Below are 17094 nucleotides of genomic sequence, written 5' to 3'. Positions count from 1 at the left end.
GGTAGGCAAGAGAGGGGCGGTCGTGAGAGATGGTCCGATTATACTGGTCCGGCCTTGGTGGTGGTCGGGTCTTGGTGGGTGCTCCGGCTGAATTGTACTGTAGTGGTAGAGGAGGCGGTAGTACGGGATTGTCGGTTCACTCTGTGGTGGGGACGATTCACCGGTCCACTGGGTGGCGGCGGCATGGTGGTGGTAGGGGAGGGGATAAGGACTAGGGAGTTACGTATGTCTGTTTCTTTTCTTCCTTTTTTTTTAAAGGTTTTGTAATTTTTGTAAGATGACAAGGGTATAATGGTAATTTACGTCCACAAAAGAGTAAAATTCGTCCATGAATGAGCACCACCCTAAAAATAAGCCGCTAAGGATCTTAGCGGCTCCACATAAAAACAGGAATGTACCAAAAAAAAAACATAAAAACAGGAAAATAAAATAAAAGTGATGACGTGGACACTATGGGGCAAAATAGTTTGAAACGGACGTTAATTCCCCAATTATTTTGTTAATTAACGCCAATTAAACAAAAAATTCTATGTTGAATTTGTGTTATGTGTTATTTGTTTACCTTTGACGTTAGCGTGTAAATAACATTGAGTTGAAGAATTGAAATTTCAATATAATTATCATGGTACCTGTTGTATGTGCAGTTGTGTCCAGGCTCCAACGAGTAAATAAGTTATGGCGACAAAATCGTGGCCTTCCCTTGAGAATGATGATGTTTTCAGTGAGTTACCTGAAGAAATTTTGATGTCACTAATGTCTTTGTTTACCATGAAGGAAGCTGCAAGATTTAGTCTTGTTTCCCGCCAATGTGAAGTCATATGGCGATAATTATGACGCACTTGTTGAAAAGAAAGCTTGCTTTGTTTGGAGGGTTGATCGTGTTATTGAAAAGCATTTGGGGACAAATATAGACGAACTTAGAATCACAATTGATTTGGAACCAAGTTGGCAATCTTATGTTGATAAGTGGGTGGGTTTTGCTCTAGATAAACAGGTTAAAAGGCTTGAGCTCAACTTGAACATCTACAACTGCAAGTTTTTAATGCAAAGGCGTACTTAAGCCTCCTTGGATGTATTTTCGTGATTGCGACAACCCCTAGTCTGCAGAAGCTGACATTAAAGGCACGAACCCTCTTTCCTTGCTCTCGATCGCTTCCCATTTGTCTTGTTTAAAATTGTTATGAATGTTTGATATTAATAATTTGTTCATGCTCTTTTAGGTCTTGTTGCAGGTATTTCTCTAAAGTTGTTTCGTTTAAGACGAGTAAAAATGAGTTTGTGGAGGCTCGTTGGTTTTATGAGGAAGATTTTCAAAGCCAAGGAGATGAATCTCCGAGACCCTTTTTTGGGTCTTGTTGCAGGTATTTTTCCGAAGCTCCATCGATCAAGACAAACAAGCATGAGTGTTTTCCTTTGGCCAGCGCTGCTCATCCTTTTGAGAATGTGGTGGATATTGTTTTTGAAGAGCGTGTTCAGACTTACGTCATACGCCATCAACACGATGTTAACCGATGCAACTCTTACCATGTTTTAGCTTATGTTCGTACTAGTTCTCTAGTGTTTTATGTTGTAGTTTATAGGTACGGTTTAGTGAACCGTACCACTAGAATGTAAAACTTTCTTTACCGCTGTCAAAAAAATAAAATAATAATTTGTTCATGCATGTTTGTAGTTGGAGGAGTTTATTATCACCGAAAAGAGATACAATCGGAAACTATACAAATGGGTTGGCTATGGATTTCCCATTAAATGCTTGACAACGTTGGAGATTGTTGATATTGTATTTTGTGTAATTCATGTGTGATACCTTCTCATTAATCAATCAACGTATTTATACATAATATGGGCCGGGTATACAAAGCTATAATCACTGGCCCTAATACCCCCCCTCAAACTGGAGCATGTAAATCAAGAATGCCCAGTTTGCGAAGGAGAAACAAAAACTGAGAAGAAGCTAAAGCCTTAGTAAAAATATCAGCCAATTGGTTGTGGGTCGAAACATGAATTGGAGTAATAGTCTTGTCAATGATAGCGTCACGAATAAAATGGCAATCGATTTCGATGTGCTTTGTCCGTTCATGGTAGACCGGATTCTGAGCTAACTGTATCGCGGAGTCACTGTCGGAGTAGACTTTAATGGGATGAGAGAAACCAATCCCGAGACTAGTAAGCAAGCCACGTAGCCACTTTAATTCGCACAAAATAGTAGCCATGGCACGGTACTCGGCTTCAGCGGAGGAAAGCGAAACAGTGTGCTGTTGTTTCGTTTTCCACGAAATGGGAGAGTCACCAAGAAAAATGATCCAGCCGGACACGGAACGCCTAGTGGTCAAGCACCCCCCGTAATCCGAGTCACACCACCCCGTCACTTCAAGCTTGCTATCGGCTCTCAATAATATTCCTTGACCCGGACAGCCTTTTAGATAACGGACCACCCGAAGAGCAGCATCCAAATGCTCTTTGCGAGGCTGACTCAAAAAACGCGACAAAACTTGAACGGAGTAGGAAATGTCAGGTCGTGTTACAACGAGATAAAGCAATCGCCCAACAAGTCGCCTATATGACTCGACATCAGCAACAAAATCTCCATTTGCAGCGCCAAGAGCATGATTTTGCTCGAGAGGAGTAAGAGCCGGTTTAGCCCCTAACAAGCCAGCTTCGGAAATAATATCAAGAGCGTATTTCCGTTGACTTAAGAAAATACCCTCCGAACTGCGCGCGACTTCAATACCCAGAAAGTACTTTAACACACCCAAATCCTTCATGTGAAAGCACTTCCCAAGATAAGATTTAAACTTTGAAATAGCAAGGGAGTTATTACCCGTAATAACGAGGTCATCAACGTAGACCAAGACATGAACACATACGTCATCACAAGAGTAGCTGAAAAGAGAGTAATCGGAATAAGACTGAATGAAACCATACTTGCGCAAGGCGGCGGTTAATTTTGCGAACCAACAGTGAGGGGCCTGTTTAAGTCCATAAAGAGACTTCTTAAGACGACACACTTTACCTTCACGGCCTTGACCGAAGCCCGGGGGTAGCTTCATGTATACCTCTTCGTCAAGATCACCGTGCAAGAAAGCATTGTGGACGTCCATCTGATGGAGTTCCCATTTTTTAATAGCTGCAACTGCTAAAAGAGAGCGGACCGTAACCATTTTAACAACAGGAGCAAAGGTTTCACCATAATTTATACCTTCTACCTGATGATTGCCAAAAATTACCAGTCGAGCCTTGTAACGTTCAATGCTACCGTCAGAGTTATATTTTATTTTGTAAACCCAACGGCAACCAAGAGCCTTTTTGTCAGACGGAAGATCAGAAATTTCCCAAGTATCATTATTTTCCAAAGCAGCGATTTCAGCCTGCATGGCTTTACACCAATCCGGACTAGCGAGAGCAGCGCGAAAATTGGGTGGTTCAACACCCGAAGTGATGGCTGCAATAAAAGCACGGTGGCGCAAAGAAAAATTGTGACATGAGAGATAATTAGCTAGAGCATATGGAGTACCTGAGGAGCAAGGAGAGTCGGGAGAAGCGTCGGAGTCAGAGGATGTATCCGCGGTGGTACCAACAACAAAGCCCTTGAGACGAGAAGAAGGAATCTTGGTCCTTTTACCACGCCCCATGTCAGTCCCGGACTGATCAGTCGAACCCAAGGAATCAGCAGGGCCCGGAGCAGCAGTTGAGGTCGGTTCAGTAGCCGTCGGAGCACCCGTAGCAGACCCTGATTGCGGCCCAGCAGAAACTGCCGAATCAGGTCCAGTAGCAGAGGCCGAATTAGGCCCATCAGAAGTGGCAAAGTCCATACCCGAATCTGTAGCCATGAGGTCCGTATCATCGTCAGGCGAGGAAGAAGGAACAGCGCCCATCAGCTCAGTTTCGGTGCTTATTTGCTTATTATCCGGAAAATAAGGGAAGCTATGCTCATAAAAATACACATCGCGGCTCACAAAAATTTCCCATGTCGCTAAATCAAGAACTTTCCAACCCTTTTTGTTATGAGGGTACCCAAGAAATAAGCACTTACGACTGCGCTTAGCGAATTTATCACCTTTGGTATGCAAATTATGAGCAAAGCACAGACAGCCAAAAGTCCGAATATGTGTATAAATAGGAGCGGAACCAAATAAGAGCTCATAAGGGGTTTTATTGTGCAACAAGATAGACGGAGTACGGTTAATCAAATAGGCCGCAGTTAAAATGCATTCACCCCAAAAAGAAATGGGTAAGTAAGCCTGAAACATCAAAGCTCTAGCAACATTCAAAATATGCCGATGTTTCCGTTCAACCCGCCCATTCTGCTGAGGGGTACCAACACAGGAAGTACGAAATAAAACCCCATGTTGTCGAAAAAAATTAGCCATAGCAAAAAAGTTCCGTCCCATTATCCGATTGAACCTGTTTTACCACAACTGAGAATTGGGTTTTGACCATAGCAAAGAAAGTTAAGAACATATCCGTGACTTCTGTTTTATCGATTAGCAAATAAACTCAAACAGCTCTAGAATAATCATCCACAATAGTCAAAAAATACTTTGCACCACAGGAAGACGGAGTTCGATATGGACCCCATAAATCACAGTGTATTAATTCAAAAATAGCAGAAGCCTTATTAGTATTCGAATCAAAACTGCTACGACTATGTTTTGCTTCATGGCAAACATCACAAATTGTTTCGGAATTAGAATGTAAATTGCTAACACAAGGCAATAATTTAACTACTTTATTGGATGGGTGGCCAAGTCTTCGATGCCACAAATCAAAAGAATCAACGCTAACCCGATGGATTGTTGGTTTTACCACCGCGCGAAGAAGATACAGTCCGTCACGCTGCTCCCCGACTCCAATCCTCGTCCTCAAAAACCGGTCCTGAATATGACAAGAAGTGTTAGTAAAACTGATAACACAATCCGTCGCAGCTACCAATTGAGAAACGGACAAGAGATTACAAGCGAGACTAGGCACATATAAAACATCACGTAAAACAAGAAATTCATTTAAGCGAACCGTTCCGGCTAAAATAGCCGAGACACTTTGTCCATTTGGAAGGGTAACCGGAAATGGTGGAATAGGATGGGGATCAGCTAACCATGTTTCATCTCCGGTTACGTGATGTGAGGCTCCCGTGTCAATAATCCAATGAGGAGACATACCACTAAGACGGTCCGAAGATGATGATGAACCCGAACCCAAGCCACCACCGAGGAAATTAACCCGACCAGAAGACGAACGAGAGGTAAATCTTTCTCTCCTAGCTTTCACCTCGTCAACCGTGCGAGGGCGATCGCCCCACCACTCCGGAATTTTTTGTGTTTTAATGTAACAGTTAGTCACATCGTGACCCGGTGCTGTACAAAAAGAGCACTTCAGCTTCATTTTCTCTTGTCGCTCAGCATCACGTAATGCACGCCAATCAGGCGCACCAGAGGAAGCAGCTTGGACAGTAGGCCCTTTAACTGCGAAGGCCATAACTTCCGTTGCTTCAGCGGGAGCAGTAGAACCAAGGAGGAGGAGTTCTTCTTGCAAAACCGCATGATAGACACGGTTAAGAGTTGGAGGAGGGTCAAGCGAGAGTTGATGATTCCGAATAGGGCCATACAGAGTTTTATCGAGACCCATGAGAAAGCGATGGAGCCGCTCCGTATCTTGTCTAGCAAGAGCGGCCTTAGTCACTCCGCAAGTACACCCTACTGTGTCGCACTTGAAAGGTGGTTCCTGCGCAGCAATTGCATCCCACAAAGATTTCAAATTTCCGTAATATGTAGTAACGGACATACCTTTGGTTTGACGACACTCATGTAATTGTGTTTTGAGATTAAAAATTTTTGCACCATCAACAACAGCGTACTGATCCGCCAATTCCAACCATAAAACCCGAGCATCTTCGGTGTCGGAGACACTGTCGAGAAGAGACGGGTCAATGGAATTAAGAATCCATTGAACCACAGTACAGTGGACAACCTCCCATTGCCCTAACAAAAATTCATTCGTAGGTTTAGCAATTGTCCCATCACAAAATCCGAACTTGCGCCTTGATTTCAAAGATCGACGCATGGAACGACTCCATTCTTCATAATTGTCGCTTCGGAGTTTGATATGGGAAATAGACTGACCCGGTCCTTCTTGATTGTGAAGAGAGAACGGGGATAAGGGATCAATTTTCTGTTTTGGAGTGTTCGAATCATCCCCACCGACTGTCATGGTTTGATCGGAGGAGAAGAAAGAACAGGATAGGTTAAGAGAATAGGGTTTAGACGGCAGAGAAAGCGAGAAGAGAATAGGGTTTTCCTGAACCTGATACCATGTTGATATTGTATTTTGTGTAATTCATGTGTGATACCTTCTCATTAATCAATCAACGTATTTATACATAATATGGGCCGGGTATACAAAGCTATAATCACCGGCCCTAATAGAGATTGTTGGCTACAGGGGAGAGCTGGTTGACCTTGAGCTTGCATTCTTTGTTCTTGAGAATGCTAGTATGCTTGAAGAAATCATTCTTGACTTCGCCCCACTCGATGACAACCATAAGCAACAACGATTAGAAATGCTCCAGACGAAACTACCACAGGAAGTTAAGTTAATAGTTAAGTAAACTTGTTGTGGCGGATTATATAGATGCAATCAAATTTGCTATTCATAATTATACAAATTCAGAACCAAAAGTTAAGCTTATTAATTCTTCATCATTTTCCTCATTTTAATTTAATACTTATTTTATTAATTTACTCTTAGTGAAATTTTATGTTCTAAAATTATGTCTTATTTCATCCACAGGAGGTTAAGTTAATAGTTAAGTAAACTTGTTGTGGCGGATTATGTACATGCAATCAAATTTGCTATTCATAATTATACAAATACACTACTTTATTTTGTTCATTTAGAACCAAAAGTTGAGCTTATTAATTAATCATCATTTTACTTACTTATTTTATTAAATAAAATTTACTCTCTTAGTGAAATTTTATGCTCTCGTATGGTGCTCCGACCCAATCGGGGTTGAGACCCCGATGGACCGGGATGGATGCAATCTACACACTTAGCCATATTTTGAAACATCTTCGAGGATTCGTTCACATGCATTTTTAGACATTACCAACAGAATGACGAGCAGAATGACACAGACTCAATTTAAGGCTACTACAGTACTACTACGTTTCCAAATGCCTTGCACATATTTCAGCACAAACCTCATATTCTTCATTATTTATTCCTGTTTAAATTCATGATAACCGATGTTGAATTCTCAAAGATTAGGGGATCTACTGCAAGCCGCAGTTTTAGAGCCAGCCCAATTTTAGGTTATAATGTTTTGGTTTCCATAATTAATCACCAAAGCTGTAGTAGCACATTGGAAAATCAACTTTGTCTATGATTCCAGGTTTGAATCCTGGCTACAGCAGTTTTTATATGCTTGTCTATGACTTTATGTATCTAGTTTTGCAATGGAACCCGTCTTAAATTGGGCTCCTAATTTGCATAGTATGAGAAATTTTGACCTGATCGAAATTCAAAATGCTAACTTTTGACATGTAGATAGGTCAATTATGAACTAGTAAGAATAAATTTTGTGCCGCGCAGATATGAAGGGTAACTTAAAGACAACTCGACCTTTCACGGGCAATTTGAAACATTACTTACCAATAGAAGGACAAAGCACAATTTAAGGCAACTAATACATTTCAAATGCTTTGCACACATTTCAGCACATTCTGAACAAAAAGTAGTTCCAAACCTTGTATTCATTATTTATTCCTATCTAAATTCATGATAACTGATGTTAAATCTCCAGGGATCTACTGCAAGCTGTAGACGCGGTTCGCCACAGTGTTGAAGTTTAAACTGTAGTATGAAACATGAAAGACACCCCTGCAAATGGCGATGGCATCCTTCGGATCTTACAGTCACTACTGCTGCCTGCATAATCTAGAGTACAGGTGATCATCTCCAGACTGGGGGCCAGATGAGATACGACTCGTGGGTAAGACCGTAAGACCGCCTATAAACGTGTCTTCAAGCAATGCTTCGCTATGGTGAGGGCGGGATGGGACAATAATTAGTCTACCAAATGTTTTAATGTATACTGGGATACACTGAACTAGAGATCAACTTTGTTTAGAGACAGCAGCTTGATTTGGTTCCTCGGAAACCTTGAAGAATGTATATGATAGATTGATAGGATTATGCTGTGATGCAGTCCATCATAGGGTCAGACTCAAATTCAGGATCCAATGTAAAATGATGAAGTACTACTTACGTGACGACCTGCTCCCCAGGAAGAAACCGTTGCTCCTCAAAGCAAAAGCACTGTATTTTGTTGAAATAAACCGCCGCCTGTTACAATCACATTCATAAAGTTGGCCACTCAACTTTGCATTAATTTCTCTGAACAATTAACAACAGAAACTCAAGCAGTAAGGAAAACAGTTTCTCAGAAATTGAAAACTACAGAATTAGGAACAGAAACTCATACAGTAAGGAGCACACCAAGTAGTGGAGTTGGTGTACGCGTAGCATTTTCGCTTAGTTGCCTGCATATGCTTGACGACAAGGCGCACACCAAGTAGTGCAATTCATAAAGTTGGCCACTCAACTTTGGATGAAACAACAGTAGTTAATATGTACAAAATGCAAATAGAGTTTTTCCACTCGTAAAGTCGTAAAAGTTGGATTGAAAGATCCAACTCCAACTTTATAACCATGTCCAAGATAAATGCACCCATCACTAACAGAGACACCACCAAATACAGTTGCTCCTGTCTCAAATGACCATAAAATATTTCCTCTTTAGCATCCATGACATAAACTGGTCCAGTTTTTCAATTGGTTGAACCCGCGAAAACAATTCCATTAGCCACCATAACAGGGCCGTTAGAGGAGGAGATACTAGGATTTGATGTCGACTATAACACTTTTCCTGTACTACTGTCCACAGCTTAAGAGCGGAAGTCAAATTGTCACTATTTGCAATGTTTGTACAAATCCTCTCCCAATCGGTAGCGGATCCCCAATCATTTGTCTACCTTTGATTAAAATACTCTTCACAAATAATAATAAAAGGTAAACAAATAATTGGGACGGAGGGAGTACATGAAAGTTGGGTTCATTTGGCAAAATATGTACAAAACGAGTAGACTACCGTATAAACAACACCAACAATACCTACACCAACAGTACCTACACCAAAAAGAGCAACACCACCACTACAGGCAATCCCTAACACTCTCGCCCTTTTAATCCTTTTATCCCATCTCAATCTTTTCATTTTCAAATACTCTTCATGCATATTCTTCCCTTCTTTTCCGCTTCTCCTTGTTTTCCTCTTCCCAAACTCGATAGCATTCACCAAACATCGTAAACTCTCCTTCCCATTCAAGTAATTCTCATCCATATTTTTTACTCGTAAGCACGCCTCCTTTACTTGCAACTCGCCATGGTCCAATCCCCTACACGTGATCACCGTCTTACACTCCACGTACTCAACTTGTTCACTACCCAATATGGTTGCATACTCGATCTCATATTCGCCCGGGTTCCAGTGTTTTTTTTCTGATGATACCGGGCTTATGCTTGAGAAATTCGCACTCTTTTGGGTGACCGGGTCAAATATGATCCAACTCAATATCAAGTTCTCTTCTAACTCACTTATGGTTAACCAAGTGTCGCCATCCCGGCCGTTTTTGACTTGGGTAACTGGGTGGATTTTTTTTGGGTCAAGTAGGTTAACCCGAAATGGAGAACGTAAGAACCCACCAGACTTTGTTTTTGATTCTAATACCGTAGAGAAAATCAGCTTGTCTTGATACCAAATATCAACAGCTGAGATAATCTCTGAAGGGAGTGTCGGACAGTTACGATTTCTTACTTGTTCAAGAGGTGTCAAAAGCGGGAAAGAGTCGGAGAAGAATCTACGGTGACCATTAGGGACGGCTGAGATAAGCCGGTGAACATGTGGATGGTTCACAGAGGGCCACACCGAGGTACAAATCTTCCTCCACAGTGAATCCTCAGACGAGAGCATGTAGAAATACGAAGAGGTGCAGCTTAAGGCAGCTAGCGACAACCCGTCAAGCCGAGTAAGGACATTACGTTCTATGATGTCACGATGGACAGCCGAGATCACGCTTGTTTCACCATGATCGGTATTGGAAAGTAGGGTGGTTGTAGAAGCCATAAGCAAGTGTTAGCTTGTTGTTTAAGGGAATTTCCCTTGAAATGTTTTATGCTTGTGTTAACAAGACAATGATACATAATTTGATGATGCAATAACATTGATTTTATATACATGCAAAGTGACTCATAAGTCATTATAGAGCAAGATAATGATATAATAATTTGATAATGCAATTTGTACTATTTTATACTAACCAAAACTTGTTCACGTGTTTACGGACAAGAAACAGAAACTATAAACCGGGAATTGGGTTGGACTCGTAGGAGCCATAGGACCCGTCTAGTTACTACAATATACTCCACGCATAAAAACCAGTAAGCTAACCCGTTCCAAACCCACATTGATCTAAACCAAACCTACTTTTAATAACCTATAGCATGTATCAAACATGGCTTTGAACCAGCCTGAGTAGAAAGAGCCGCGAAATCAGAACTACACGGCTACAAAGCAGCCTAACTTAGTGGGGTGGCTCAAGCCAAGTTGGGTGGGTATGTTCAATTCAGACGGACCACGAACCAATTCAAATAGTCCGAATTAACAGGGTCCAGGTTCAGACGTTGGTTCAGGCAATGACCAGGTCTAGTTGTGGGACGGATCAATGATTGGGAGAACTGGAAAAGTGTTAAAAATGTTTTTAACAAGAGTTATAATCTCATGGATACCTTTTTACGGAGTATTATAAGATATTCATCAATCATTGTAAAATAATTGTCATGTCTACAATCTTTAAAGACATAATATATCGTCACATCAGAATAAGATGTTCATATTGGAATATAATATAATATCACAAATCGTATTCACAAATCACAATTGCTTGTGTACAGTGTACACCACTAAACCACAAACCACATATTCACGTAAAGAGAGGTCGGAGAAATGAAGGCGCAAAATGTTGACTAAATATCCAAGAGCCAAGTGTTACCAAAGATTACAAACAACAAGCGCTCTGATAAATCGGGGTCGGGTAGTAGGATCGTCATTTGAAAATTGAAACAATCAATACATAATAAAAACAACGAAAAAGGAATTACCTTAAACTCAGCAATTTTGCAGTCGGAACTGGAAGATTATATTTGTTCACACATCCCATGCTGACAGGCCTCCCAACCCAACATCTGGAACTGGAACGATAAAATCAAAGGCAGAAATTCCAGCTCCCTTAGCTTTCTTATTCTTTGTCGGGAAAGTTACCGCGGCACCTGTCAAATCATGTTCTCTACAGAGCGGTTTTTTCTTTTTCCGTCATCAGCATTCATGTTCTCTGGGGTAATGTAAGCTAAGAGTTCCATAAATGATCTTTCCTAATCGTGAATAACATCTATCCTAGCTTTCTCTGCGTTTCTCTGTCGCCTTCCCTGTTTTAGTTCTATCAGTTTCTTGCACTAGCACTGCACTTCTTTCTTGACACCTTCGAGTGCTACATGTATCTTTCGAATACTTCTGCTTTTTTAAAGTCTATTTTATCTTTTGGTAGATTGTCGGCTTTAGTGTTCTCCATTAATCTGGGATCAATATCCTTCTTTTTCTTTAGGGGTTCAACATCATTCCGCGCAATGCACATGCTCTACCTTCTTATTCTTTTGAGCATTGTTCAGCGTTTCTAATCTTTTCGAATCAAGTATTTGCAAACTAGGAGCTAGTTTGTTGATCTGCATTCAATGCATTACCAGTTTACCACAGATTAACCAACATCACTGCATAATAAACTTACAATCATCTAAAGTAGTTTTGCCTTCTCATCACGTTTTTCAGATTAGTAAGTAGTAACCATGAATATAAGATAACTGCGAAACAAGAGAAACACGTACCAAGAGTGTTTAACTCCGAAAGCTGATCAATCCCTGAAATCGAGGAAATCTCATTATCTGCAGGTCAAAGAAGTCAGAACAAACATAAAAACTCATAACAAACTTCACCAACATGTACTGATGTACCCATTACATCGACGGCATTAGCTGAATCCACAAACCCAAAACTATCCGATAATCCGAAAATTCACCATTTAATATCAAGGCTCACAATTTAACCAAATTATTAACCTCGTCCATTGATCTGATTTGATTTTTCCCAGCATTGCACACCTAATTCAATTCAAAACCAATCAAAATCCAACCTTTCCGAAAAATAACAGCAATTCACAAGTAAGATAACACAATTACGAAGCTAATTAGAGAAATTACATTAAGATTAGTGAGGGGTTCAATGTCTACCTCCAATCCTTACAACATCAACTAACATTACCCGAGTACTTCAATAGCTCCCGCAAATTAAAAGATAAGAGGAGGTCGGACCCCAATATAAAAATATACCCTCCGTCTCATTCATTTGTTTACCGCCGAGGGGTATTTTAATAAAAGGTAAACAAATGATCGGGATGTAGAGAGTAATTAGAGATATCGAATGACACTTCACAATGAAAAGAAGAAACGCCGCCAATTTAGTGAGCCATTTTCCGTTTTTAATCAACAAATGCTAATTACTAACCGGATATATGAATTGTTTTAGACCCCCTTCACGCTCACAATAAAAATCAGATCTTTCCCAAAATTTGAACAAAACACTATACAATAAATCAAATTGAATAAAAAAAAAGAAAGAGGAAAAACCTGAAGAGAAGAAATATTATTGAAGGAAAGATCAAGTTATGTTTAAATTTTGGGAAAGTGTAGTAATGGAGTTTGGATCAGTATTGGGTTATTGGGTTAATGAAAGCACATAAGAAAAAGATATTAGAAGAGGTTTATCGGTTATTGGGTAGTGTAGTAATGGAGTTTGGATCAGTTATGTTCTTGTCTCTGAGAATGTCTTCTGGGCTCCTTGACGCCATTGTTGGTTATCTTTCCTTGTTTCTTCGTGTGTTGCGCAGGCGAAGATGAAGGAATTTGATGGGTGAGAACCCGACTCGATAAGACTGACCCGAGATTTCAATTGACCCGAATTGGCTCGACCGACTCGAACATAACCCGAGCTTCATTGACCCAAAACTGACCCAAACAAAAAACGTCTCTCTAGTAGGGGTGAGCAAAAATATACGATACGATTTTATAATACGGATACGATACGGTAAACGGTTTGAGTTATACGGATTTCCGTATATACGATACGAAAATCCGTATATACGATACGGTTTTATAAAAACCGTACAGTATCCGGGTCGGGCAAAAACGAAACCGTATATACGGTTTCTGACACGGTTTGAAGTTTTTGTATAAAAAAAATAAAAAAAAAATGCAATGTTCCCCTTTCAACTTCACTCTTATAATGTTTTTTATGACTTTTTTTACTAACTTATCTCAATAAACAAAAATCAGCCCTTTCTAAGAGGTGGTCATATTAGAGGTAATTATTAGCTCTTGAATAATTACAATGTTTAATTGAGCATTTGTCACCAAACCGTATCCGTATATACGAATTCCGTATACACGGTTTTTCCGGGTACCCGAAAACCGTATATTCCTGTTAAACCGTATCGAATCCGTATAGTGATTTTTGCGATTTTAAAAATCGTATACCCGATACGGTTTTGAAAACCGTATCGGGTACACGGTTTTGCTCACCCCTACTCTTTAGGGCTTCTCTTTAGGGTTTCCCTGTGTGAGTCTTCGTCATAGTTTATCTTTGATTCTTCCTACCCGCTCAAGGTATTCCTCTACGGTGGTGTTCGTAGGTTGGTTTTCCTTTGTTTTGCTTCTGTTTCTTTTTCTGGTTAGGGTTTGGCTGTTTTGGTAGTTTGGTGTTGTTGATTGTTAGGGTTCGGCTCTTGTTAGGGTTTGTGGCCTTTGTTAGAATTATGGGAAGTAGGAAGGGAAAAGAAGTGGTGGACGAAGGCAGTAGTAGGGGGAGTATGGCTTTCGAATGGGAGGTTGGGGGTGTTGAGGATCAGACGGTGAAGACAGAACTTATCTTGGTAGGCAAGATTTGGGCATCGAAGGTGGTTAATGGGCGTGCTGCTATCGATACGATGCTCAGGTTGTGGAATCCAAGAGGTAAAGTTGTGGGTAGCGTGGTGGATGCTCGGGAGAAGCTGTTTATGTTCAAGTTCGAGGATTTGCGTGATAAGGTTAAGGTTATGGAGGGTCAACCTTGGCACTTTGACAAGTTTGTTTGGTGTTTCAATGAACCTTGTGATGAAGGGAGAATTTCGGATACTCCATTGTTCCAATTACCTATGTGGGCGTGCATCTATGATCTTCCTATTAAGGGGCGCACGAATTTGGCGAATCTGAGCAAACTTGGCGCGCAGTTGGGTAGGTTTGTTGCAAAGGATGAGGTTGATGCTCCTGAATTGGAAAGGATGGTTCGAATTCGAATTTTGCACGATATTAGAAAGGCTCTGAAGCCCGCTGTTGAAATTCGAATGCCGAGTGGAAGAGTCGATACGTTTGTTGTGAAGTATGAACAGTTGCTGCTGTTTTGTTATGGTTGTGGGGTGTTGGGTCATGGGGTTAAGGATTGCGAAAGAGGTCCTTATGATGAGGACGATTTGCAGTATGGGGAGGGATTGTGAGCTTCTCCTCGGAAGGGAGGTAGAATGGGGATGGTTGATGGACGGAAAACGGCTAGAGACTTGAGGCCGGATTTCGAGGAGGAGTATTTGAAAGATGAGATTGCTTTGGTAGAGAAGTTGCGTCGCTTTGCATTGTCTTGCAAATCGAAAGCTGTACAGGGGAAGGAGACGGTGGGACTGAGCAGCGTTTTGGAGCATGATGAGGAGGAAGGTTATGGTGAGGATCGTTTAATGGCGGGGGAGGGGTGCAGCAGCCTTTTCAGAGTATTATGGTGGTGGAAGGAGGAGCAAGGGGGTCTGAGGAGGGTAGGGAGAGTGAGTTGATGGCGAGTGCGGGGCTAAAGACGATGAATAAGGGTTTGACTGATGGGGTTGCTCGTGTTTCGGTTGAGGGGATAGAAGGAGATAAGCGGAGTAGGATGATGACTGAGGAATTAAGTTTGACGTCTATGGGGTGGGGAGATGCGGCTGGGAGTGATTCGCTGGTGGGGATGGGTGGAGTAGGGGGTGGTGAGAAGAACAAATGTGGAGCTAGGAGGTGGGTGCGGCTGGATCGTGATTTTGCTGAAGGGTGTGGGAGTGTTGCCGGGGTTGGAAAAGAGGAGTTGACTAATGATTTTAATAAAAGAAATAGGTGTGAGGTGGAAAATGAGGATGCTGTGGGTAATAAGAGGGTTGCGATACACAGGGATGTGTTGATATCTGAGGCGGAGGTTGATAGCAATCAACCCCGCCGGGCCCAATGAATTGTTTAAGCCTTAACTCGCTGGGGCAACAACCCCGATGCGATGGCGGTCTTCGGAACCTTATCCGACGGGAGGCCCCGGCTATGATATTTCTCTGTGAAACGAAGTTGAGTAGTCGTGAGATGAGTAGGTTAATTAGTAAGGTGGATGGATATACGGGTGTAGCTGTAGATAGTGTGGGTCGCTCAGGTGGGCTTGCGTTTTTGTGGAAAGAGGAGGTCTCGTGTGTTATGAGGGCGGCTGCGGTCCATTTTATGGACTTCGATGTTGAATGGAATGGCTTAAAGTGGCGGGTTACAGGATTTTATGGGTGGCCGACTGTTCAAGATAGGCATTTATCATGGCAGCTGTTGCGAATGTTGGCTGGGGAGGGAAATGGTCCTTGGATGTGTGTGGGTGATTTCAACGAGATTTTGTACTCTACTGAGATGATAGGGGCTTCGAGGGCGCAGTGGCAGATGAATAACTTTCGTGATGCGGTGGATGAGGTGGGGATTCGGGATCTTCCTATGGAAGGCTATGCTTTTACTTTTGATAATGGACAGGTCGGAGAGGATAACAGACAATCTCGTATTGATAGGGCTATGGCTAACGAGGAGTGGTTTGACCTTTTTCCTTATGCTCGAGTGATTCATCTTAACAGGGAATGGTCGGATCACTGTCCGATTAAGGTTGTGGGGGATCGGCGGGTGGGGCGAGAGGGCCGGGGTGATAGGATGTTTAGGTTTGAGCATATATGGGTAGGAGAGGAGGGGTGTGAGGAGGCTGTTAAACGGGGGTGGAGCAGAGGGGGTGATGATTTTACGGAATGTATTGATTGGTGTGCTCGGGAATTGGTGGAGTGGAAGGGGGTTAGTATAGGGAAGATCATGAAGAGCCTTGTTAAGAAGAGGGAGCGTTTGAAGGTGCTAAATGAAGGTGTTCGGAGCTTAGGGCGTGTTCAGGAGAGGAAGCGGGTGGTGATGGAGATCGCGGCTCTCTTCCGTCAGGAGGAGAGGTTTTGGCGACAGCGTTCTCGGGCTATTTGGCTACGTGATGGGGATAGGAATTCCAAGTTTTTCCATAGGGCTGCTAGCGAGAGGAGGAAGAAGAATTTTATCTCTAAGGTTAGTGATGATTTGGGGAATGTTTTTGAGGGTACTGAGGCTGTTTCACGATGTGCTGTAGCTTACTTTGGTGAGCTTTTCGGTTCGGGGTCACCGGCGGGTTTTGATGATATCTTGGCGGTTGTGGAGGGTCGAGTCACGGGTGAGATGAATGAGGGGTTGGCAGAAGATTATACGGGTGACGAGGTGGCTATAGCGTTGAATCAGATGCATCCGTTGAAGGCGTCGGGACCAGACGGCATGAACGACCTTTTCTATCAGACATACTGGCATATTGTTGGACCTGCGGTGATAAGGTTAGTGCTGAACATTCTTAATGGGGCCCCTATTCCAACCGGTCTGAATGATACTAATATTGTTTTAATACCGAAGAAGAAGGCGCCTGACAAGATGGCTGATTTTAGGCCAATTAGCTTGTGCAATGTGATTTATAAATTGGTTTCGAAGGTGCTAGCTAATAGAGTGAAGAGGTTTTTGAGTGATGTTGTGTCAGAGAATCAGGGAGCTTTTACACCTGGTAGGCTGATTAGTGATAATATTCTGGTTGCT

At 42.0% G+C, this 17094-nt stretch overlaps 2 protein-coding genes across 9 annotated transcripts; one reads left to right on the top strand and one right to left on the bottom strand.

Moving 5' to 3' along the window:
- Window positions 1-7621: 7621 nt before the first annotated feature.
- Window positions 7622-13147, bottom strand: LOC141614542 (putative F-box protein At2g36090). Of its 8 annotated transcripts, none has more exons than XR_012529344.1 (5): window positions 12793-13146; window positions 12107-12267; window positions 11995-12027; window positions 11218-11835; window positions 7622-8343 (listed from the first exon to the last, which is right to left on the bottom strand). XR_012529344.1 is itself a non-coding variant. In XM_074433291.1 (3 exons), exon 1 carries the CDS (start codon window positions 10181-10183, stop codon window positions 9113-9115), a length of 1071 nt encoding a protein of 356 aa, XP_074289392.1. In that variant the 5' UTR covers window positions 10184-11204; the 3' UTR covers window positions 7622-8195; window positions 8267-8343; window positions 8483-9112. The 8 variants fall into 8 exon arrangements, 2 of the variants coding, with proteins under 2 accessions (XP_074289392.1, XP_074289388.1); XR_012529346.1 differs by having other exon boundaries at window positions 11995-12051; window positions 12186-12267; window positions 12793-13145; XR_012529347.1 differs by having other exon boundaries at window positions 11995-12051; window positions 12206-12267; window positions 12793-13145.
- An 829-nt stretch (window positions 13148-13976) lies between these two features.
- LOC141590224 (uncharacterized) lies at window positions 13977-14693 on the top strand. The gene has a single exon (XM_074410833.1). The coding sequence runs from the start codon at window positions 13977-13979 to the stop codon at window positions 14691-14693; it is 717 nt and encodes a 238-aa protein (XP_074266934.1).
- The last annotated feature ends 2401 nt before the right edge of the window (window positions 14694-17094 follow it).

The sequence above is a fragment of the Silene latifolia genome, chromosome 1, assembly GCF_048544455.1.
Source record: "Silene latifolia isolate original U9 population chromosome 1, ASM4854445v1, whole genome shotgun sequence".
Taxonomy (NCBI): Eukaryota; Viridiplantae; Streptophyta; class Magnoliopsida; order Caryophyllales; family Caryophyllaceae; genus Silene; species Silene latifolia.
Note: the sequence above shows the minus strand (reverse complement) of the source record. Positions and strands in the feature narration are given on the sequence as shown.